We start from the raw sequence: 25539 nt of genomic DNA, 5'->3' as shown, positions 1-25539 counted from the left end.
GAACTCAAATTTAACACTGTGTTTTGTTTATTTATTGGGGACAAGTTATTTATATATAACAGGTTATTACAGTGGCCTATTTTCCTCAGAGTGAGTTACAGCACACAGCATGTGCGTCAGACAGGAGATTGTGTCACTGCATGATAAGCAAACATTTTATTCAGCTAATTTCGGCTCCTGGCTGGCCAACCCAGCAATATGTTCCACTTGATATATCACTTTGTTCTACTTTACTTCAGCATCATAAATATGCAGTCTCCTGAAATTTGAACAGCAATTCAGCCACGTTGTTGCAAAGTGTAAATGTTAGTGAATTTTCATAAACAGGGGTTGTTTTTGAGTCGTTGCTCCATTTTTGCAAAGACAGATTCTTCAAGAGGCTGCACAGGGATTTGAACTGTGTCTCTGTTATGCACACAACAAAGTATTGTCTTCTGAAGTGATGATCATATTTTTGTCAGATTGTTTCTTTAATCTTTGTTCTACTTACTGAAGAAGGGAAAACACTTACTGGTAGTTTGCAGTGGGCTTGCAGAGGAAAATGGAGGAAATCAGATGAGTTAGTGATCGAGGCAGCCAACTACATATCGCAGGTCTAAGAGCAGAGATGGGATACCGGATACAGTTAAGTGGTCAGAGCGGCTGCATCTTCAGAAGGCCAGTCTAAACAAACTAAGAGACCTGTTCATCCATGACCTCTATGCATGGTACTGAAGTTAATCCCCAAGTATGCTGCCACGTGGCCGGTCCCCTGAGCGCTGGTGCATCCTTCTCTTCTTGCTTTTGATTCGTCATGGGAGGTGAGGGTAGGGAACAGAGCTGAAATTAGGGGCTGCCATGTCCATTTTTTGGCAGACTTTGTCCTCTGATTGGATACTTTGACCTTGTGCATTATTCATGTTATGAACTCAGTTATTGTTTCCTCATCTTCTTATCCACAGAAATCAAGATACATATAAATTAAACAGAACTGTATTGCATAGTAAGTTTTAAGGTAAATAATATGATGGGTTTAATTACTTTTTGGAGACAAATTTGAGACATCCAATTATGCAATATTAACACAAATTAATGAAAATGGGGAACCTGCTAACACGTAATGCTAAAAAAACAGGCTTCTATGTTACTAAAAAAAACAGCTGCTTTTAAATTATAGCAGTGATGTTGATCTATATTCTACACTGAATGGACTATAGTACATTTAGGTTTTGCTTCTAACAGTTATAAATTCGAGAAGGTTTGGTGTTTCCACCTCCTGAACCAATCCTGTCTGTCAAATTTCAAATGAGTGCTATGAGCTTTGTTGGATTAAGCAAATCCAGACCAGTTCCAAGTAAAACAACATAGTTCACTCAAACGATTATATCTGATCATTCCAGCTCTATTATGTGTTTATTGCAGAGCTTTATAGAGGGTGGGAGACATAAGTGAAGCATATAACAGAGGTAGTAAACTTGATTCAAAGCTTGGACATCACATCCCCACACAAGCTTTTTTTAACATCTGAACTGCATTGATGTCCTAATACACTGAAAAAAAGTCACGGTGGAACAATGTTTTTTGAAAGTGATATTTTTGTGATGCACGTCTTTAGATCAGGACTGTTTGTTAATATATCATGTTATACTGCACATTAAAATGAAATTTTAGAGAAAGTAATGTAATATTCCACCTCATGGGACACTTGCTGAATCTTCATAAGATGATTTGTGCCAAAGAAACTGCTCATCTTATATTTTATATGAGCATTTTTGTCAACCAGACTTGTTAATCCATTAAATATCTTCACATATTAAATGTAAATACATGTTCAAATTAAAGCTGCAATCAGCAATGATCGGGCCCTCGCACCTTTGCGCACGTCGGGGCATGGCGCAGTCGAAGGGCTTCTGTCACGGGCATGTGGATGTCTCCAGACCCAGGCTGTTTTCAGATAGTGCAAGAGGAGATTAACGTCACTTCCCTCAGTCCACTATTCTGCCTGCTGTCGGGGGTGAAGCGTTGAAATGTAGTAGGGGGCGCTATGGAGCCAGTTTGCATCACTGACTGAATATTGGCATGTAGACGTGTTAAGGCTTGGACTGTCATCAAATGTAAAGTTTCAGGCAGATCCAACCATGTACACTAAAGTTATAGCAATTTCATCTGTCATGGCGAAACATCAAAACTCAACACCATGCCACGGCCACACGCTTCAACGATAACGAAATCTTTTAATAATTTTTGATCATGAACTAGTCTAGATGACTGATTTTGAAGTCCTTATGATGAGTTCTGTAGGAGTTCGTTAAAATAAAAGGCCCGAAAATGACCCAAAAAACGCGAAAATTGACCAGTTTTTTCAAGATGGCCAACTTCCTGTAGGACTTACAATATGGCTCCAAGAGGCTTTTTTGTGCGTCTTGACATTATACATATGCCTTGTGAATTTCATTTTTCTACGTTAATGTGGAAGGCGGGGCTTCAATTTTGAAATTTTCAAGCGTGTGCTGTTGAGCCATATTGCCATGCCCATGCAAATGACCTATCCAGGATTTTAACTGGTGTCGCTCCAGACGTGTGTGTCAAGTTTCATGACTGTAGACCCATCCCTAGTCCCTCAAAAACAGAGTTGTATTTCATGGCGAAGAATGTGTTGCCATGGCAACGGTGTTTGATTATGGGTCATGACCTGCCCAATGTAGCATTACCAAGGTCTTACATCGTAGCTGAGTCAATTTCAGGTGCATGGGCCAAATTTCCTAGGAGTAATACAACAAAGAATGATGCATGATACTTCCTGTTGCCAGTAGGTGGCACTATGACGGTCACTAAATATGGGCCTGAACGTGTCTTCAGACCGGGACTCTTAACAAGCATATGTAATTTGGAAAAGATCAGACCACATGGAGTCAAGTTATAAGGCTTTGAAATTTCATGGCGAGACATTGAAATTCGCTGCGTCGTCATGGCAACACCTTTCGACGAAAAGTCACCAACTTCATAAGATACGATCTCCAAGGTCTTGAGGCTATTCTGAGTAAATTTGAGGTGGATCTGATCACTGTGCTACCCACAGGGCGTCTAAGTGTAAAACATGAAACTTCCTGTTGCCAGTATGTGGTGCTATGACTCAGATTCAATATTGACACATTGATGTGTTCAAGGCGGGACTCTTTTCAAGCACAGAAGGTTTGGGTCTCTTAGAATCATGTATGCTGGAGTTATGGCTGTTTCAATTTTCATGGCGAAGGATTGAAATTCACTATCCGGCCACGCCCCCTTGGCAATGTCGAAAACTCACCCTTTTGATAACTTTTCATTTCCAAGGTCTGTAGATGATACTGACTGAATTTGAAGTCGCTGAGGTCAAATCTCTAGGAGGAGTTTGTTAGTATGCAGGCTGGAAATGGCAAAATTGGCGTCAAAATCGCAACTTTGATCCAAAAAGACGACTTCCTGTTGGACTTATGGTATGTCTCCAAGAGACTTTTTGGTGCGTCTGGTCGTGATACATAAGTATACCGAATTTCATTCTTCTATGACAATCTGTAGCGAGGGGCTCAATTTTCCTAATGTTTTAGGGTGCGCTGTCGAGCCATTTTGCCCCGCCTTTTTGCGAGACCCATAAAATATCAAATTTTTCACCACTTCTGATGTCTGTGCAAAGTTTAACAACTTTTCGTGCATGTTTAGGCCCTCAAAAAACGTTTGTTTCGGAAGAAAAATAATAATAGAGAAAAATTCCTTGAGTTACAATAAGGCCTTCGCACTGTCAGTAGCAATATCTTAAAGTGTCAACATCAGAATGTAAAGAAGGGAATAATTTATACAATATATACAACCCCAAAAAAGAGATTATTTTAGATTTAAGTGTACACTGTGGACATGAGGTGAGGAGGGGTTTATTGAACAGTGAATACTTAAATGTAAAGGCAGAAAGTGCAGAAAGACCAATTAATTACATTCTTCATTCGGGCCATTGAGGTGTAAAGTTTTAAGAGTTTTTATACAGAAACATTCTTGTTTCAAGAGAGGTTTTTTAATGTCATCACCTTTGCAACTTAGTTTCAGTTTTATGTCCAATGTCATTTAGTCTCTTTCTCAAACTGTAAGAAGTTTTGCCTCTGCAATATTTTTTACAAAACAAACAAACACAACTTCTCATTGCTTGTCAATAGTCAGTTAGAAACTTGATTTTTCATGTTGTTTTTGGCCACATGGTGTTAAGAACAATACAGGACAATGATGAGAACAGCTAGGACAGTATCAGCAAACATCTTTTCTGTTCTCATGGCAGTAAATGTTTATGCGTGGTGTTGTGCTCACTGATTCTCTGGTCATACTGCATACTGTGTGCTCTTAAGTTTAGGTTTCACTGTTGATAGAGCAGAGGATCCAGAGCACCTTAGTAGACTTTCTGTTGTCTGGCTCCACAGTATCTGGGGAGTTGTGTGGTTACTTCTCCGTGTCTAAGTGTGGACTGAGAGCGTGTTTTCACAGACACATCTGTCTGCCCTGGTGGGGCCTGAAACTACAACACTGGCCATCAATTATTCACATCAGACACAGTGTGTGTGTGACAAAACACATGCTGCCAATAAATATTTTACTCTTAACCTGACCAGAGCTTTTCCTCAGAAGACATTTTAGGAATGATAATGCATTGCATTAAACCACCGTTAGACATTTTGACAGGTAACAGAAAATAAAGAAATAAAAATTCTGTGTGAAAAGAGATGTTTCATCATCCTCCCGTGATAGTAAACGTTGGTGGTAACCGACAACTTAATCCTATTTCCTTTTGCAAGAGCGATGGCTCAGAACTGTATCACATTATTGTTACAAGAGAAGCAGCTTTGCCTGTTAAACCATTTTCCCTGGTTTCCTCAGCTCTCTTAGTCTCTAGAGACAATCTGCACAGTTGCAGTACAACCGTCTCCTGCAGGACTGCTCAGATAAGCACAAGTGAATTCTCTTAGATGTGCCTTTGTTCACCTGCGCTTGTGAAAGCAATGTTCAGATCCGTCATTGTGTAACAAAAGATCCAGGCTATGCAAGTTTTTAACTCACCAAAAAAAAATTTACCTTTTCCTCAGAGTAAACAGAATTTAGTTCCAGCGCTCATGTCTGTGCTCGTAATATTTGGAAGTCTGACAAAAAATAATGTATGATGCCGTTAAAGTTATTCATCATTGTCCTACAGGAGCTCTCGTTTGTTTGTTTGTTTTTCCGGGGGAGTAAAACTGCTGAGTTTGGATATTGTGATGAGTATGATTCATGTGTGTTGTGTGCTGTAAGTTTTATCTCTCCCCTGACGGCTGCTCAGGAGCCTCCTTTTGAGGCGTGCACGCTGGATGTGACACTGATAGAAAGACTCTTGCTTACAATTATTACTCCATCAGTAAAAACACGTTTTGCATACAGAAAAGTGACTTTACAGACTTTCACTTACTTTTTGTCCCTGCAAAGAACCGTTCTGCTCCAGTTATGAGAACTATGAAGGTCCCACTTGTCTAAACCAGCGAATGTATGTTCAGTAGTTTTGTACATTTAGTGTCATATTGATCCATTAGGTCAACAGGACCTGATGGGTCCCCATTTCTATGAGTTTATTTGATATAACTGTTTTAAAAGCTAGTAACACTGAAAATTCACAAATCTTTGTTTACATGCTATGTCAGTGTACTATAACAAGTAGAAGTGTGTTATTTATGTTTAATTTTCTCAGAAAGGGAAATATAAATATGAAAATCAATTTTGCCTTTATGTATCTCTAAATCCATAAAATTAGAAACATTCATTATAGTTTATACTGGTTTTGATCATTGTTTAAAGTAATTTAATTGTATTGTGATCATAGTATAAAAATCAAACCATATCTTAAGGTCCTGTACAATACTCAGCACCTTCTAGCTTGGTTGTGAATTTTTTTACAGATTTTATTTTACTATTAATAAATACAGTTGTTCTTAACATGCGATCATGTAGGCATCTTACTGGCTGCAGTAATGTGGAAAAGCAACTTATAACTGTCTTCCACTCTCTATAACTGTTGGGTGTCACTGGGACTTAAACCTTTAATCCTCCAATGTGGCTGTTTAGTGTCCGGCTGTAAAAGTGTTGTTGTTCTAGACAGTGTGATGGTTTGGTATTAATGTTACAGTGATTCCTCGTAACTTTTGCATTGCAGTGGGTCTCATAATAAACTAAAGAGGAACAACTGCGTACAACTTATGGTCCATAAAGAACACATTAGTTTCTAGGTTTCATAAAAGATAACAACTGCTTTTTGTTTTTCCAGGTAAATCAGAGAGAGCTTCATTTCATGGCTATGGGAGGGATCCTGCAGCATCTGGCTGCCAGGTGAGTTTCTTATCAGCTGTTGATGCTCCCCAGGTTTCTATCAAAGTAGAGACAGACACTGTATAACTCTGATTTAAGTCAGCTTCTATATTCACAAGTTCCAATAAAACTGTCTTACATGAAAACAAGTCAGATGATAGTGTCTGAATGGCTGTAGGTAGTCTCACAGAAAGGAGAGGCAACAAAATCAGTATGTTAGAGTGAGCAGTTAAAGCTCAACAAGCCCAACTCTCGATTTCATTACGACTATTTGTTTTTAGTATGACAAGAAAACAGCTACTGAAGTAACCCCCCTGTTTGTTCCAGAGAGATATATATGGAAAAAACATTGATATACGCCTGAGTTTTGACTCTTACAGTAAGTAAGAAATGTTGTTTAGTCATGTTTTCTACAACTCTTAAATGTAAGATGTAAAATTTGATTTGCTTCTCTTCCACTGATTTCAAAAAGGAAATCTGTGCCTTTTTTTTAGTCAAGCTTGGATTCCTGTAAATCCCTTCATTCCTTTTTAAGCAACAACTACCTTGACTGTAACTACCACAAACATGGCAGATTTTCTTTGGCCTCCTGTTAATTTTAGATTTGATTTTAAGATCTTACTGTTAGTTTCTAAAGCTTGACAAGATGTAGCCCCAAGTTACATTTTGTTTATTTATTTTACAAAAATGGCAATGCAAAGCAATGTGAAGGAATCTCGGCTTTCTCAAACATGACGATATATGATCAAATACTTTGACACTTTAGTTCAGACACTAACAATAATTGCTCAAAGTTGTTTTTTTTATTGATTAAAGCCATGATGTTGATACCAGGTGAGATTTTGATGAAGAGCTTGGGAATGTGTGCAGACCTGCAGCTGCAGAGATACAGTATGATTGATGGATCCTCTCTGGTCTAAGAAAACAGACAAAAAGATTGAAAAGCCATCTCTTTCCTCAGATAATCCATCAACATTATAACAGCAGTTTTTAATAACCACTGGAGCGGTAACAGTACATGTATTTTGAATATTTTTTTATGTTTTTAAAAGCACTGATTCACAGCCCTAAATATAAGCCTTTAAGCTGGTTTTGTCAACTGGTTAATCCATATAATTGAATAAGATAATTGATCTCATGATCTACTTGCCACATGGCTACTTGGCACTCGCCCGATATTGCACATGACCTCTGAGGCTCAGAAAAGAGCCCTGCTGTGATATTGATTCAGACTTTTTTGTTCATTAAGTTCCGCCTGTCAGAGGTCAGGTGCAAATGATTTTGTTAACGTTGCAAACCTGAATTTCTGAACATCTGTTACATGGATGACACGCAGTTATACTGTAAGTCCCTCTTCAATCCAACAACCCAGGTGATATTAAATGTCACAAAACTTTTTAAAGTTTAATGATGATTCAGGTCATAGTAGTTGGTCCCACAAATTCTACCAGCCTGCTTCATAGTAAGCTTGGTTCCCTGACCAAAAATATTAAGCAGGCTGCTTGAAATCTTGTAAGTAATTTTGGATGCAGATCTCTAAAATCAGATTATTCCTGCCTCCTGCTGATCTACGTAAGGTCATACATGCATTTTTTCCTGCCTGGACTACTGTAATGCACTTATTGCCAGCGTCAGTCAGAGCTCCATTCACCAACTCCAACTGGTACAGAACGCTGCTGCCCGGATTTTGACTGGCACTAAGATATACAAGCATATTACTCCTTTACTTGCCAACTTACCTGTTCTTTCTACTGATTACTTTTAAAGCATTAAATGACCGTGCTCCAAATTACATCGAGGACTTGTTGACTCCCTGTGTGCCTGGGTGTTCCCTTAGATCAGTGAATGGGCCTCGGCTGGTTATTCCCAGGTCTCGGCAAGTGACCAAAGGTGACTGAGCCTTTTTACTGTTAGAGCCACTGTGGAACACTCGATCTGTCGAGATCAGACAGGCGACATCTTTTGTGTCTTTTAAATCTCTTCTTAAAACATTTTCTTTTATCAGAAGGATTTTATGAATGTTTGATATGTTGCTGTATTTTATTATCCCACTCTTGACTATTTATATTCTTCATCAACTTCATTTTATTTCCTGGTGTTTTATTATCTCTGTTTGTTTTTGTTTTAACTGCAGTTTGTTAATTCTTTCTTTTCTGTTAAGCACTTTGTTAAGAAAAGTACTATATATAAAAATATATATAAATAAACTTGAATATTACTATTAGTGTAACCTCTATATATCTATTCATGTGTGTGTGTGTGTGTATATATATATATATATATATATATATATATACTCATTAAATCTGTAAAGTCTGTAAAGTGTAATGTCGCTAATGACAAAGACTTACAGAATTTGATTCTCTGATTAATTGTGAGAACAAAAGCACCAATTGATTAGCGGGTTGTTATTGGTTTCTATCTGAAGAGCTAGTGTAAAAGAGGCCAGACTCAGTGTTGCTGCAGGGATTCAATATCATTGAACAAAGGCAGCAGCAGAAGCAGAGGTGCGTCTGTTGTGCCGTGTCAGCGCTGGTGCATCTGTGACAGATTGTCATTTTACAGAACCTGTTTTTTTATTTTTGGATTACGAGTGTGCCTTGTTGTGTCTGACAGTTTTGATGACCTACTTTTTAAGTCAGAGAAATTATTTATTTTTTCTTTTATACTACCTTTCACATATTCCTTATCTACAGTCCACTAATATCTGCACTAACTTTAGTTTATTTGGAATTGTTTCCAATTCGGTAGCACCAGTTGTCAATCAAAATCAAAGGTCAGTTTTAAACATCTGCTACAAAGGTTACAGTGGTCACTGTGTCAATCCTCAGCCTGCAAAGGGGATTCCAGCGGGCACATGATCCAAGTTTACAAGCCAACTACTACACATAGCTCTGAGTTGTACTCGCTCACGTGATTCCTGCCCTGCCGTGCTTGAGGTCTGCAGCTGATTACTCTAATTAGACCAAGCTCTTAATGGGCCTCTTAACCCAGTTTGTTGGGGTGGTAGAGGTCAAAAAGATACTGGTGAGAGGATGACACGGTGAGCTTTCAAACGTTGACACAGTGACATAGAATAAACAGGAGTTACATATTACCTTATATATTATGTGATATGTTACTCCTGTTATACCAGCTACACGGTTTCTGCCAGAAAATTTAGGAGGGGGCTGAGTAAAACGTATTACTGTGTGTAACGGTGTTACCAGTGATACACGATGTTTGGGCATGTTTTATTTAGGAAGTGTGGATTGTATAATAAAAAGACATTTTAAAAAATTATGAGGCATGAAATTGCTTGCTGACTATAAGATTATTTTTACTGCAAACAACTCAAGTAAACACACAATCACTCCTGACAATAAAAACCTATTTGCCTTTAGTTTTAAGCATCTGTGTGTTTGTTTTCTCTTTCAGTCTTCTCTTAGGTCAGACATCGGGTTGGCAAGTCCTAGTTCAGTGACTACGCCGGGGAAGTCAGCTGCTCCGTTCTACTCCTTCACTGCGGCCAATCCCAGAAGACGTCCTCTACAAGATACTCCGCCCATTGGTCAGTGCCGCCTCAATCATTATTTTAAAAATGATTCCGTAGTTTTCGTTAAAATATTTTTTTTCTTTTCCTCAGGCATAAATGTAGTTACACTATTTAAAATAATCAGAACCTTAAAATAAATGAATCCAAATTAATACTTGATACATAAGATAACTGAGAAAAGAATGAAAGGTATGTTCTGAAATATTAATGAAAAAAAGACAAATGCAAGGCACTCAGAAGGAAAATGTTATCTTCCTGTTAGCAAGTGGTTCTTCTTTTCACTTAGTGCCCCTGTAGCATCTACTTTACAGTTGGCAGTGTTGCACAGAGCTCCTGAAATAGCTTTTATTATCACCAACATGGTCAGACTGTATATAAGAAAAACCCAGAAAACAAGCTCATAAAGGGGACGTATAATACACATTTCCTGTCTATATTTTTATCCTGTGGCTTTACTGGAATATATTTCCATGATTTACAAGTTTCCAGTTCAAAAACCCAACAAACTTATTTACTTATTACTTCCTTATATTGATCCTTTATGCAGCCCCTCAGTTCAGCCTCTCTGTCTAAAACAGGCTGTTTTAGCTCCTGTCCACCCCACCCACACACACAAATGAGCAGGAAGCTGCGTCTAGCAGACGTCTGCTAGCTCCAGAGGCAACGTAAACAAAGAAGTAGTAGAAGGATTACACCAGTTTTTTCATCCTTTACTCAAAATGTCAACAACTAGTGGAAGAACCATAGCAACAAAGACCACGGAACAGACGTTCAGTTTGTGGGCATGTGCGAACAATCTGATGTCGGTTCAATGGGGAAGTAGATGTCACTTTGCAAACAAATCGTTCAGAGCAGGCTGAAGCCTGGGCTTTTCACTTGAAGATGCTGCCATCAAGTTAAAAGCCCAGGCTTTAGCACACCTCAAAATACATTAACCTCAAGTTTTGAAACTTTGACCATGTTTAACATAGAAATATGTAATTTAAACAGTATATAAATGGCAGAAAATCATAGGTCCCCTTTAAAAATGTTGCTTTCTCACTAGTCCACTGCTTGACCACACATCAGTTTACCAATATCAACACATCAGTTTGGGGTGAAGATGACTGCAGTTTGGCAGAATTATATCATTGCAGGAAAACGCTGTAATTAGACAAAACAGGTTGAGGGAAGGTTTGGACATAAAAAGGTTTATTTTATTACTTCATTACAAAATGAGAATGTAAAGTAAACATATCTGGTAATGTAATTTCCTTTTAATGGTTTTTTATGTGGAAATTATAATTTATTCCAAAATAATACTCAACACAAAGCAATACCACAAAATGAATGTTGTTGATGCACCAGAATCTGTTCACAGCACATTCATACTTGCTTCTTTTTTTTTTTTTTGCCTGTGAATGAATAGACTTGCTTTCATCTTTCCACAGATCCTCTACAAACAAAAAAGGTTCGCAAGGTCCCTCCTGGCCTGCCTTCATCTGTGAGTGGAAGATCATCTACCTCTCATATAAATAGATTTCACAGTGAGCTTACTTAAGCAGACACACACACACATCTATGCTACTCACACGCCCACCCTCTCAACACTTACACACAAAGAGCGCTCTCAACATCACCGCCACACTTCTTGGATGGGAATTCAGTTGTTTTTGTGGGCCTTTCAAAGACAGTTTATTTACAAAGCAAAGTTGTGAATTTTCATATTTGTTGTTTAATGTTAATATGGAAACGTCTCTGCAGGTTCCATCTTTGTGTCAGTTTTTAGCACATATGTGTGTGTGTGTGTGTGTGTGTGTGTGTGTGTGTACATGCATGAATGTGTGTGTGTGTGTGTGTGTGTGTGTGTGTGTGTGTGTGTGTGTGTGCGTGCGTGTGTGCATACACATGTGTACCTCGAGGTGATTGATTTTTAGTGCTGCCCTGTCACAGTCTAGCCTCCTCACAGCCTCTCCTGGGAGAAAGAGAGGCTGTCAGAGCGGATCCCCAGCTCTGCTCTTTTGATGTTTAATTAGTCATTACGTAGCCGAACAGGAGGACAGACAGAGATTAATAGCACAGAATATCTGAAATTTCTATTGGTAATGATCCCGGTGGAGCAGAAACCATTAGGATGCAGAGAAGTGTGGAGCTCAGCTTGCATTCGCTTAGACAAGGGGGTGTTGGAGTTCATTAATATGCATAAATCAGTAAGTCAGATGTTCATTGTTAAAACCCTGGTGGATTGACAAAGGTTTTATTAAGCCTTGCCTTAAATTCCTAGAACTGGTACAAGACAATGATTTTTTTTCTTTTCCTCTTAATAAGAAGCAACTGGTTTACCAAATCCCAGCTTTTTCTTTTGTTAAACAATGAAAGGTTTCTGTTTTGTTTTTTTGTTTTTTTTGCTGAGGGAGTCTGAGACTGGATTTGCCTTTCAGAGCTTTGATAATCGTCACCTCTACTGCTGTTACTCTGAAATCAAATATGGAACAGGCTGCGGAACATAAAAGGCTGGCATGTGTTTTGTTTCTGGATTTGTATTTGAAAAGAAGTTTGTCAGAGCATGAGGGAGAGAAGCAGTCTCTGGCAGCAGCAGGAACGTGTGCCGCCTTCCTCTTAAGTAAGTGATATATCTGAGGTCTTGTCAGACAGAGGGAGGGAGGCAAATGGTTGCCTCACGGGTTACATCTCTTTGTTGTGTAAATGGACGCTGGGCTTTTATTTGTCAGTACTTAACACATGGGCGCAGGTGTGGTTCTGTGACTCATAAGAGTACAATCAAGCAGTACAATGGTAGATGGGGAAAAACAGTGACAGAGCATGGGATAAAATACAGCTTCGTCTTGTCACTCAGTACTGCTCAGAAGATAAAGCCTAGAGCTTGGAGGAATTATTCCAGTTAGTCTTTGATCCCATTTGAAAGAATAAAGATGGCAGTGTTGAATAAAGGGCTATAGGTCTCTTATAACTTGCTGACAGGGAAAGGAAAACATAAAGCCAGTTTTTGATAGGTGGTATATATGGAAGATGGTTGAGTGGGAGGTTGTCTGGCAGCTTTTAGGAGGTGTTAGGATATTAGTATTAGACTAATCGGAAGCAGAGGTGAGGTACAGTGGCATGAGCTATTGGAGGGTTTAAAGGGCTACTTGTGTCCCTTACAAATGTGTATAGTGACCGTCTAAGGGATGGTTATCAGCCGAGACCCGTGTTTGCGTCGCTGTCACCGACACTGGAAGTAGTGATGGTGGTGTTGAGAAGTGTCGAGGGGAAGGTGCACCTGGAGTCGGAGCTACTTCGCCAGAGGCAGTTGTGTGAAGAGCCTGCAGCATACCTGTAAAGCATGAATGCAGCTGCAGATGCCACTGAAAGCTTTTGCTTGTGTAAGCAAGCGCGAGAGCTTCACCAGAGACCTGAATAGCTGCTTGATTTAAAAAAAAAAAAAAAAAAAAAAAAAAGCATCAACATAGTGCTTCCTATCATTATGTCTACTGCTGGAAATTTTCTTATTTATTTATTTCATTTTCAAATCCCCTTTTTTTCCCCCTCCAGCTTGTATTCTCCCTCGTCGGTCTAAAAATAAATGCAGGAGTTTTAAATCAGATGGGCAATGTAAGTTGCAAGTCAAAGCATGATGTGTGTGTACACTACATGATGGAGCTGAATCAAAATATTTACCGGAGCACATCCTCTGTGCATTTAGGTTTTGACACTGCAGTGCACCAGGATGTGAAGGCTATCTAGACGGAGCAGCTGGTGATTGCAAACATTTAAATGTTTATAGGTCTTTTTCATCTTATATACAGACACCCTCCTCCCGCAGCCACACACATACTTTCCTCTGTGGTCTGCTAGATGTGTTTGCAGACATGCAGCACCATGGATGTGGTTGTAATTGTGTGATCTCTACTGTCCACCATTATTTTAAGAAGCTGTTTAGTTTTTATGCAGAATTACATGAACATGTACAGTAGCTCAGAAAAAAATATAAAATCTCTGCTAACAAACTGGAATATATGTAAACTGCAGCCTTGTGTTACATAAACATATTTAAAGTGCTCGAACCTGCAACATGAAAGCTTCACTTTTTATTTTTTACAGTAGACACCTGGGCTACAATTGGCTCTGTGCATTATCTGACTGTGTAAACTGAGTGCTGAGACCGAAGGACAGAGCATGTTGTCATTGGACAGACAGGCGGCTGTGCTGAGGGATGCTGACGGGCAGCTGCGTAGGCACCTGTCTGACAGGAGGACTGGAGAGAGAGAGAGAGACAGAGAGAGAGAGAGAGAGAGAGAGCGTTCTGTGGCTCATGGGGGAAAGTTGTATCTTGTAGGATATTTATGGGAAGCTGCAAGGGCATTGTGTGTCTGTGTGTGTGTGTGTGTGTGTGTGTGTGTGTGTGTGATGTATGTCAGTTTGTTTGTGTAAATAGTGTTTTTTTTTCCTCCTACAAACCCTTGTCAGAGGCACAGCGGCTTGATGTGACACTTCCTCCCTGGCTTTGGTGACGGTATGGCTGCAGGATGAGAGCAAGAAAGAGGCGGCTGAGATTCAGCTCCCCTTGGGGACTTTTGCAAGCGAGAACCCTGAGTGTGGATGACAAAAAAGATTGACATTTGCTTTTGACAGATCACTCAGACACCCTTGTTTCTGAGAGATTTGTACTGTGTGAGCTGTAAGAAAGGAAGTCTGCTCTAGGCTCTGAATCTTAAGACCCAGAAATGTTCCTTGCAGTGCTGTCTGGTGCATGACATTCAAAAGATATATTTTCTCTCTCCCCATCCATCTGTCTTCAACAGCTCAAAGACAAGAGATCATAATATTACACTACAACAGTAACCTAATGTTTCTGCTTCTGAGAGAGCAGCTCATTTTTGTTTCTTGCACTGAACCACAGCAGGCCAGAACATAGTAAAAGGAATAAATCTTAGATGAAATACATTTGTAAAGCCTTGTGTAAACAGCAAGGATCACCCCAGGCCTTTACGAGTCTCTAGGCAAAATTAGATTTGAGCGCCACCCAGCAGAATGATAAAAGTATAAACCTGTGAGTTTAATATTTCTGTCTTTTGTGCCTAAAACGCAAATGAATTAAACATTGATACTGGCAGGTTAAATAATATAAATAAACACATACATACGTACTGTACATGGCTACATGTTCCATTTCATTCTGGACTCCACTGATGTTTCTAAAAAAGTGCAGATTTCCAAACATGATGAACTATGGAATGCCAGGAAAGAAAATATTAGGTGAACTATAATGTCAATATCATTTGTGTAGCTGTAAGGAGGTGAAACTGTTTTTAAAGAGCAGTGTCTGCTCTATTTGACACATCTTTAGTCAGCCAGTTGATTTTTCAGTTACTCTAGTTATATCATTTAAAGTGCCTGTAAACCTTAATGTAATAAAAAAAATAATGTAAGCAACTGAATTGTACATCAGTGCCTCCATTTTATAAAAATTGAACTTTTACATGCTTAAAACTGACAAAAAAACTTGTAGCATGATGGAATAAAGGTTAATGAGAGTAAATGACTATAACCAGCAAAACATAGTTATAAAAATCTAATTCGTTGTGCATCAGTTTGTGTAATAAATTAGAATTTTTGATGAATCACTTTATTCTAATTTATGCAAAGCTGGAGGTAATTTTCTACAATTTGAACCTGGACATTTCTAACAGATGTATCTAATTGTTAGAGTTTTAGACTTTCTCTACAATATCTTTTATAGATGTGGTCCAGTAACTGTTTTTTTGAAAGTTTAAAAATTGTAATTCTAAACTGGACAAAATTGAAGGTTAAAGTGCACTTCGAAGAAAAAGAACATGCTGTGTAAGAGACCAAACTTCAGAATAAGTGTAACCGTCTTTTGTTCTCTGTGTGAAGCCCTGATTATACTCCTAAGCGGATGCGTACACAGACATCTGTGGGCACCACGGAAGTGTAGTAGTTCTGTTTATACTACTGTCTTGAGTCCACTTGGAGGACGTGTTCCACATATGCGCAGTAGATCGGCATCTATTGATTGTCACAACAAATTGGAGGTACAAGGATGTTCACACAGAGCATACACGTGCACCCTCTGATTACAGAGGGTGCACCTACTGTAACACTGGCTTTACTCTCAGCTTTATAAAACCGAAAATGTATGAGTCAGATGTGTGTGTGTGTGTGTGTGTGTGTGTGTGTGTGTACAGAGGCTCAGCGTGTGTACATGATGGCTGTTATGCAGACCTAGTAATACAGTTTCTTTATTTCATTCATTCAAAATTTTCTACTGGATACACAAAGGTGTGTGATCAGTATCTTATAAATAGGTTATTTATCCAAAATGTAATGTTTGTGTTGTTTTAGGAGCAGAAACATAACTGAATGGGTATTCAGTGTGTATTACAAATTGTATAGCATGCACTGGACATGTTAGTACTCTAAAACGTTTGGGTTGTTAAGTCTGGTCCTGTATGTTGTTTGCAGTTGATAAAATTGCTTAGCCTGTGCAACTGGCAGGGGACAATATTTTAGGCTCTGACCTGACCCCAGTTAGTGAGCTCCCCAGAGATGGCCTCATCAGATGGCTGATTAGATAGATGCCCCTGGTTTGACTGGGATGATGCTGAACAGTCGCGGCCACCTCTGGGACCATGGGCTTTGTGTTTATCTTTGTTTGGGTTGCTGAAATTTACCACTGACATTAGAGGCTGGAGATAATGGAACAGGCAAACAAGCCAGAGCCCTGACCTCTTTCATCTGCAAGGAGAACAAGGAGTTAAAAGGACAAAGAGTACGAAAATAATGCACAGATTAAAGTCATTACTCACATTCTGGCCTGTTGTAAATTATTCATGTAAGGCTTGCGTGAGTTTACAGCATTAATGCAAACCTTGATTTTAGATCGCTGGCAGGCTCAAGAACACAGCCTGTCAACAATCACTAAGGTAGAGCGAGTTATTTAGAGACCACTGAAGCCTGGCTGCTGCGACCTGGAAAACACATCATTGAAGCACATGAAGCTTATGTCGTAGCTGAAGTTCTTGACTTCAGTTGTAGGTTAGAGGTTATGTGTAATGTGGTGTGAACGCTAAAAACACACCAGTACAATATAATGGTGCTAGTGGCTGACCTTTCTGTTCAGTGCCTCATTTAGTTTGTTTCACTTGGTTGGTTATAGCCCAGTGCCCTATTTTTAAAATATAATGTAGTTTGTCAGCTCAGTCAGTAATTTCTATATAATTTTGTGGCACACATGAATAAATACATTTCATAAATAACAGTGTTAGTGATGTTGATATGTCTAAAAATATCAATTCTTTGGAAGAAACTAATTATAGTATATGCAGACATTTTGAAAATATAGCAAGGCATACATTTACAGTTCCTCAGTGCTCGTAAGTACTGTTCATACCACACAAGTGCAAAGTTATGATAAGGATGAATGAGCTTGTCCTTTTTAAGTGGTCTCTCTAACATACAAAAGAGGTTGTTTTAGTTTTGAAAAAAGACATAAAAGTGATGTTTCTGCTTGAAAAATAGATGTAATCAATCCATCTTTTGAACTGAACATGACATAATCGTAATAATTTAAAGATCCCCTCCAGACCTGCTTTAAGATAAATATAAAAGACTCCACCTTTAATAAGAATTTATGTCTGATGTGGTTAAATTATCTTGTTAAAATCCTTAGAATGACATCTACTCCTTCTCCCTCATAAAATGTATCTATTCTAATTCTAATAATCTATAAACATTAAAACATTTTTAATTTCTTAAGTTGAACTACTAGACACACTATGTCTGTAATTTCACTGTAAAGTCTATTCTCAGTGTTTGCGCACTTTAGGTTTCAAGTTTCCATATCACACTTGTGTAAGTTGCATACTGGACCACGATTGGCTTCCAAACTATTTGTGATGTCACAAATCACGCTTGAAGGCTCACACCTTCAAATTGGATTTACAGTGAGCACAGAGAAACTTTACTCTTTCAGCAGGTTAAAGTGGAAAAAGTGTCAAACATCCAACTATAGGAACAAGAAGAAAAACATATTTTTGAGTGGAGTAGGACTTTAAAAGCTGTGATACTGTGCTGTCAGGGGTCTTTTCTTGAGTCGACCAGGTCATTTCTTCCCCTTTAGTCTGGTCATTCTTGGCTCCCCAATGATGGAGTGACCTTCCTGGTGAAGCTGGAACAAAAGAGTCAATCCCCCTCATTTGAAATCAGCTGAAACTAATCCTCACAAGAATTACACCCTAACTTTCTCACCGCTGCTCTAAAAGATAGCTTTCCCATCTCTCTCCTTCACTTCTTCACATCTCTCTTCTGCACTTCTTGTTTTCATTTTCACATTCAGCCCACAATGTGAAACAATACAAATCTGTTTGCGTGTATGTGAGAATGTAAACAAAATGAACTTTTGTCAGAAGAACTAATATTTTTAGTTTCAGGGTTTTTTAGTTTTTTGTGCAAATGGTTCAGGACACATGTCTAACAAATGTGAGGGATGGCTATAGTTAATAGCTTTGCAACATATGTTTATGGCCGTCAGTCTTTTAAAGCAAGTTTTAAATAGCTATTGTTGTCCTTTTATTAATCTGTGTGTAGCCTTCTTGCAGGTTTGTAAGCATGACTGAAAACACAAATGCATGCAATGTATGTACGAAAGAAGAATTATAAAGGGCCCGATTGGAAAAACTTTGCTGCCTAATGATTACTACCATCTGTATTGCAAGTCTAATTTTTTATGACATTTTGTAAAAAAACATGGATTTGTACCAGTGCTTATCTAATGTGTTTTAAAAAAGCAAATTTTAAAACAAGCTACTTGTAATTTTGTCACAAAACCCACAAAAAAAATCAGTTTCCACCATGAAAACTGTCAGACACACTGTAAAACACACACACACACACAGAAAAGTTTCTTGTTTAATAACGTTTAAGAAATAAGGTTACTGCAGAAAGGTTGAACTGATTACACAAATCACGTAAATGTGTTCAACATTTACATTTAGTAAGTAACCTTTGCTCTTTTGTTTTAACATTCATTATTTTGTTCTTTTTTAAACTTAAAATAATCTTATTATTAAACCTAATATATAATTTAAGGCCTACAGGTACATTCCATATTTTTTGTTTGTGTGTTTTATTGCTTGACTTAATGTTTTTATTCTGTGGTTGGACACCCCCATGGGACAAGCCTGCCTTATTATGCCGCAGACACAGCTGTTGTTAACAGTCTCAGTATCTCAAGTAGGTGGCAGTCAGTCAAGTTTATTTGATTTTCAGATTTATCAGATTAAGTTCATGAACAAGCTCAGCATTCTCTTTGCGTGGCTTCTTACATGGGGATATTTCTCTTGTCAAGACCTTGATAAAAGCACATCGTATAATCACCATGTCTATGAGCTGCAGTTGTAGCTGCTGAGGATCTTGATCTTTATCATGGACAGAGAGAGGGCACAAGAAAAGTGCAGCGTCTTTCTCAGGATTGTTGGCATCCTGTTGATCTCATTCATTAGACACAGTTGCATAGACCTGACCATATTGTCCAGCTCTCAGGGAACCACAACCACTTTCAGTCAAGAGTTTTATAGCATTGACTCTGTGTATATAACTGTTGAACCAACACTATATTTCTTATACAGCAGTGTTTGTGCATTCAGATGTCTTGTGATGTTTGTCTGAAATGCAGTGTCTGCAAGTGTTTGCAGCAGTGGTTTCCTTGCTTTTCCCTTCTATTAAAAACTATTTCTGCTGTCAGAGTGTGTCTGAGTCCTAACTCCCAGTTTTATAGGCCCACTATGCTGACAGTTGGGTAGGCCAGACAGTCCAATACTCACAATATTTTTTCATAAATTTGAACCTGGAAAAAAACTGTGACTGTACAAAGGTCTTTATGTAAGACTTCTTGGGCACGAGATGTGCTAAAACTGATTTCAAGAGTCCCCATGGGTGTAATTTATGGTCGGGATGGTGGGGATATATCCCTACCACTTTTCTGATTACCTAAAATTGTCTCCACCGCTCATTCAATATTAATTGCATATGCTTTTAAATCAAATATAAGTTCCATTGGCTCTACAAAGGGTTAAATCCCTCATGTTCCCACTAGATGAGAAATAGAGTTTCTATTGGTGTTTGTTCGCTTTGTTCCCGCCTCCTTTACATGCAGCGATGTGATTGCTGGAGTGCATTTTGGATGAATCAGAAACAGCGCAGTGCTCGTAGTCATAGGAGCTCGAGGGTAGAGCATAAGACAAGGCTGTCGTGTCACAGCTGCTTTGCCCTCTGTGATCATAACAATATGGTACCGGTATCAAATTAAACACGTTGAATGTTCGGTGATATGAAACGCACAGCTGTGCTGGCTAACTCACTACAGACCAGGAACTGTAGGTTAGCACTGTACAATAGTTAGACATAGTAGCTAATATACTTAGGTAACATTAACAGATAACGTTGTTAGCAAGAGTGTGCTGTAGGGTGATTTTGTGCTCTTACTTTTGACTTTGGCTAACATTAACTGTTTTTGTTCTTCTCATGATGGCATTATACCTGTTGGCCAAAGAAGAGCAGCATCAGTAATTCTTCCAGGATTGCTAGTTTGCTATTCTGTCTTCCCCAGTTTCGAATCCCATCTGTGTGGCTACAGGGTTACTGTAGTTGACATTACAATTAATCATTTTCTGATGATTGATTGAACCTCTTGCAATATTTCCTCTTAATTCAGCAGTCTGGATTAGTGTCATGGACGTCAAGAAAAAAAGAGAAGTACTATTTCTTGGTAAATGTAAGTTGCTATGTATGTAGTAAAAAGCTGAGTTAGCACACTTGCTTTACATCTTTCAGCAAATCATTTGCCAGTAAGCATGTGCTTGGTGAGTTAACTTATTATCTTGTTGTGTCTTGCAAATCAGAAGTTCCCTTCATTTTTATAACTTGTATAGTTGTATTTGTTGTTAATACAGACATGAGAGAGACAGAAAAAGAAAGAGAGGAAGCCCAGGCAGGGAAAGAAAAGAGGAGTGATCAGGTAAGAATTTGCACTATGAGCTGTAATGTTACCTCAAAGAGCACCTTCCCTCTGATTTGAGCATTGTTTTAAACCAATTTCTCCCATCACTCATTCTAAGTGCATGAACAGAGTGCTAAGTTGTGGTTGTCAATACAGGTATCAGAGAGAGACAGACCTGTGCGCTGTAATGTTATCTCATTGAGCACATCCTTCTGATGTAAAAGACCAAAACTAGACAAATATGGTTGTCAGTGACAGTGTATTATATAGTGGTTGTTTATACAGGTATGAGAGTGAGATGGACACAGACAGAGAGAGAGAGAGAGACTCAGTCCAATTCAGGCCCAGAGAGGAGAAAGAGGTAACCAGGTAAGCATTTCAACTGTAAGCTGTAATGTTATCTTATAGAGCCACAATATGGTTGTCAGTGTATTACATAGTGGTTGTCCATACAGGCATCAGAGAGAAGTAGAGGCAGACAGACAGAGAGAGAGAGAGAGAGAGAGAGAAAGAGAGAGAAAGAGAGAGAGAGAGAGAGAGAGAGAGACAGCCCAGTCCAGACAGAGAGAGGAGAAAGAGGTGACCAGGTAAGTATTTCAACTGTGTTCTGTAAGTAATGTTATCTTATAGAGCCACAATATAGTTGTCAGACTGTACTGATCATTTCTCACCTTTTATTGTATTCAAGAAAGTACTATATTATTTTCGTATATTGTGTAAAATGGCAGGAAATGCAATGAAAAATATGAAAAACTCCCAGCCAAGTTTATGTCCCCACCACTTTCCACATCAAACCTGCAACCCTTGGGTCACTGTTATTACTTTTATAAAATAATCTTTATTGTTTTAGTTATAAATGCAAATAAAGGAATCTTATGAAAGTGAAAAAAGCAAAAAAAATTTTTTAGAAGAGTAATATATCAGACTTAAATTTATCAGAATAGATAGAATTAACATTCTGCTGTTAGATGCACAATGTTAACACTTTACAACAGTAATCATGAACAGTTTACTTTATGATATTACCTTAAGCACTACTATAAGCTTAAAAAACAGTGACATTGTTTCAAAGCTTAGACTTGTATCTAGTCTATATATCTTGTCTTTCACATATACCTACATCTTGAATACATAGACTAGATGATGTGTATTATTAGTGCATTAAATATATAACAACGCTATTAGCTGATCACACAACATTGTGTTCAAATTACGTCACCAACTTACAATAGCCAACTAGGCATTTAGTTTAATGTTTACCTTGACAGATGAATGTAGAATTGATTAATGAGCAGATTTTTGTTGTATTTGCTGTGATTGTAGTGTGTTCGGTGATCAGGGAGCAAAATAGGAAACAGGATGTATCTGTAGTAGTGATGAGGTGATGGCTGACAAAGATGTTATCCCAGTTGACTTGTTCGGACGTGAAACAAGAAAAGGAAAGAAGATAAACTGTCAATGATATTATACAAAAGGAGAAACCATTTCATTTGAACAGGATTTCATAGCAGTGGCATAAAAGTAGGCCTAATTAGCCTAAATAACCAAAACATAAGAAAAAAATAGAACTGTATTAAAATCAGTCTTTTCATCATAGAGCAAGGAGTGTAGGAGGACAGCGGACAGAATCCCCCGCACACCCCCCACTCTCCAAGTCAGCCCTCCTTAATTAGAGCCAGAGCTTCTTACAGGAAACAATCTTCCTGTCTGATGACATCATTGCTAAATCCATGCATGAGATGGGGGTGACCTCAGCCTGTGGATTTGCTCGGTGTTTTTTTAACACCCTAACAAACTCCAAGAAAAGCACCCTGTGATGCCTCGAGCGTCTTTAGAGAGGGATGTGTGAACAGGTGGGTGGAGCTGGGCCTTCATCTCCCAGACTGATGTTGACGGCTTTTCACGACATCAAAACTGAGTGTCACAGTCGTTGATTCATAAGGTTTAACCAAACAAAACTTTTCCATTACTTGAAATGCACAGACATTCCCACTGTGTCTCCCGCAGAGTCATTATAAAAAGAAATGCGCTGGCAGTGTCCTGACTCAGCTGGGCCCTGGGATGATATGTGCGCACGATTTCCCCAAATTAATGCCCATTTTTCTTTGCTTTCATGTGTTTTCCTCGCAACACTGTGCTCTGTGTCTGGACTTGTTTTAGACCCTTCAAACACTTCTATCATGACCATTTTCCTTAGAGCATCAACTTGAAACAGCGCCAGATATAAAGCGGTAACAGCATGTAGAGCCAGTGTTTTTGGAAGAGTTTAAAAGAGTCCCAAAGAAGAAAGGGGGAGGATAAATAATAACAGTACTAAAGGAAAAGCATAATAAAGGCCTAGTTTTCTTAGGGAAGTGGAAGCCTTCATCTTTCTATAACAATAATGTTCTCAATGAATCTACAGGCCTGTGTTTAGTCCAGGAAGCTTCGAGTGGTAGACATGAAAGGCTCCAGTCAGACTGTACAGGCCGGGCTCTCAGTGGAATATGGTATCTATCCTCTCCTCCTCTCCTTTCTTCTCCTCTCCTTTGCTCTCCCCTCCTCTCCCTCCTCCCATATGATGAAGGTAATGGGGAGCTGTGTGGCTTGCAGTGACAGTAAACCGTAGTAAAATGGCTGTCGATGTTTTGCCCCCCCTCCAGCGTTCCCCCCCCGTCCGAGGCCCCCAGGGTTTAGGAAGTGGAGCATTATTTTCCTGTTCCGACGTCACGAGCCAGCCCCTTTGCAGCTGTTGCATGCTTTACAACTCAGTGTTTACAGGCACTTCTCAACTCAACATCTCATTCTGCCAACACCTAAACTCATATTTTACATTTCATAAATACCCTCCATCTAGTCGATCTTTTTTCTCTTCACATTACCTGGATTTGGATACATCCATTTGAACTGCTGTTTTTTTTTCTTTCTTGCGTGTTCACTTTCTCTTACTTAATGACTCCTAATTGGTGTGCGAGCCGAGTGTGGGAACAGGTAAAATGTGTTGCCAGATGGTTGCGCTCTTACAAAAGCTATATTTTACCTCACTGCCTGTAGATGCGTTTAATCATCGCAGAAACAAAAAGATTAGACACTTGGGATTAAAACGTGCAGAGGAGAACAAGCACTTACTTCTGCTCCCATTTGGTCGCCTTTGAAATCACACATATTAACAAACTCTTGCTAAGAATTCAATTATTTTAGTTTTAGTTTGTAGGGGTTCCCCTGCAGAAATCTGCATTTTTTTATGCTGGGAATTTAACATTTTTTTCCCTCTCTGTCTAAATCCGCTCACACATTTGTTTTCTGTCCCACCCACTTCCCTTTATCTTTTCTATACCCACCTCCCCATTGCCTCCCTTCCCCCCCGTCCTTTTCCTCTCTGCCTCAGCACTTAGAGGCTTAAGAGAGGGATGTACCATATGAGCCACTCCCTTCTGACAGCCACCCCCCTCCCACAGTGTGGAATGGTACAATCCTGCTTTGCATAAGTTTCCTCTGAGTGGGTCGTGTGTGTGTGGAGGCCAGTACTGAAAGAATTATTAGTCCCTTTTGAACGCTTTGGATGTATGTCCAGAGAGAAAGCTAGTGTGCTGTTGTAGTGTACCGTTATCACTTAAATTGTTAAAGCTATAATGTATTGCGCCTACCCTGTCCCTGGAATGGGCAGTAACTCTTTAATGTATTACTACAACGGGAAATCGGTGAGTAATCTCTTTGGGAATGTGTGTGTGTGTGTATTAGACAGAGAAGAAGTGTGTGTGAGTGTATCCCACGGACTGTCGCTCTTGGTCTGTCTGTCCATCTGACTGTACTCGTCTCTATGAATGCTGTATTTTATTTATTTTTAAGATAAAACCACTGCGTCCTGCATGCATGTGAGTCCGCTGCTCCTCTCTCTGATTTTCCATTACATCAGTTAAAGCTGTGTGACAGCACAATTAAATACAACATTTTGAGTGTGTCATAAACTTATTTTAGCACATTTTTTTTTATGCTGCTTTGGATTTCTGCTTTGTATAAACAAGTTCATTCTTCTACAAATTCTAGGCAACACATAAAAAAAAGTTTTGTCATTTTAAAAACTTTTTTTTCTCATAGACATAATGAAACAGTGTGGCAGAAAGAGCTTTTTTGCAGCCTTGAATTTATTTTTACTGGCTGGTTGCTTCAGCTCCGAGACTGGGTTGAAATAATAACAAGTGGGAGTCTGGGAATGATTAAGGGAAAGAGGCTGCCTGTTGAGGTTAGACTTTCCTGTTTGCAGATTGAGCTCCAAGCACCAGTGTTGCTGTTATTCCATCTGTTTTTAATCACATTGGCATTCTTGACGCCACAGGGAGCCTAATGTGATTTCTGAACTTCTCTGTAATGACTTCTTTGATTTTTGTTACTCTGAAAGCTGTGTGAGTAGTTTTTCTGTAAATAAATGCATCTTGGTGTGTGTGTGTGTATGTGTGTTGGGTTTACTTGGACTTGAAGGAACTGAGTTTTCACTGTTGTTTTGAGTATGTAAGTAAGTGTAAAGCTCGGTTGTGCTATCACAGAATATTCTTTCTGTCTTCATGGTAAAAAAAAAGAAATGGAAAAACTAATCTTGTGTGCATATGAATCTGCTCAAGGACATAGTTTTAACAATGGCTGAAGGAGCTCTGTAGTGCCTTTCAGTAATCCTTAAGTAATGATCCTGTCATAAGCAAATTACACA

The 25539-nt window shown here is 38.9% G+C and overlaps 1 protein-coding gene across 7 annotated transcripts in view; it reads left to right on the top strand.

Moving 5' to 3' along the window:
• tcf12 (transcription factor 12) overlaps positions 1-25539 on the top strand; it is an 88536-nt gene that overhangs the window by 37882 nt on the left and 25115 nt on the right. For 6 of the 7 annotated variants that reach the window (XM_067589916.1, XM_067589909.1, XM_067589890.1 and 3 more), the window contains exons 6-8: positions 6284-6345; positions 9742-9874; positions 11290-11342. In XM_067589916.1, coding sequence (XP_067446017.1) covers positions 6284-6345; positions 9742-9874; positions 11290-11342 — 248 coding nt within the window. Of the gene's footprint in view, positions 1-6283; positions 6346-9741; positions 9875-11289; positions 11343-24327; positions 24536-25539 lie in introns of those variants that run through there. The other variant, XM_067589925.1, reaches the window with a different exon arrangement.

This window comes from Thunnus thynnus, chromosome 1 (assembly GCF_963924715.1).
Source record: "Thunnus thynnus chromosome 1, fThuThy2.1, whole genome shotgun sequence".
NCBI lineage: Eukaryota > Metazoa > Chordata > Actinopteri > Scombriformes > Scombridae > Thunnus > Thunnus thynnus.
Note: the sequence above shows the minus strand (reverse complement) of the source record. Positions and strands in the feature narration are given on the sequence as shown.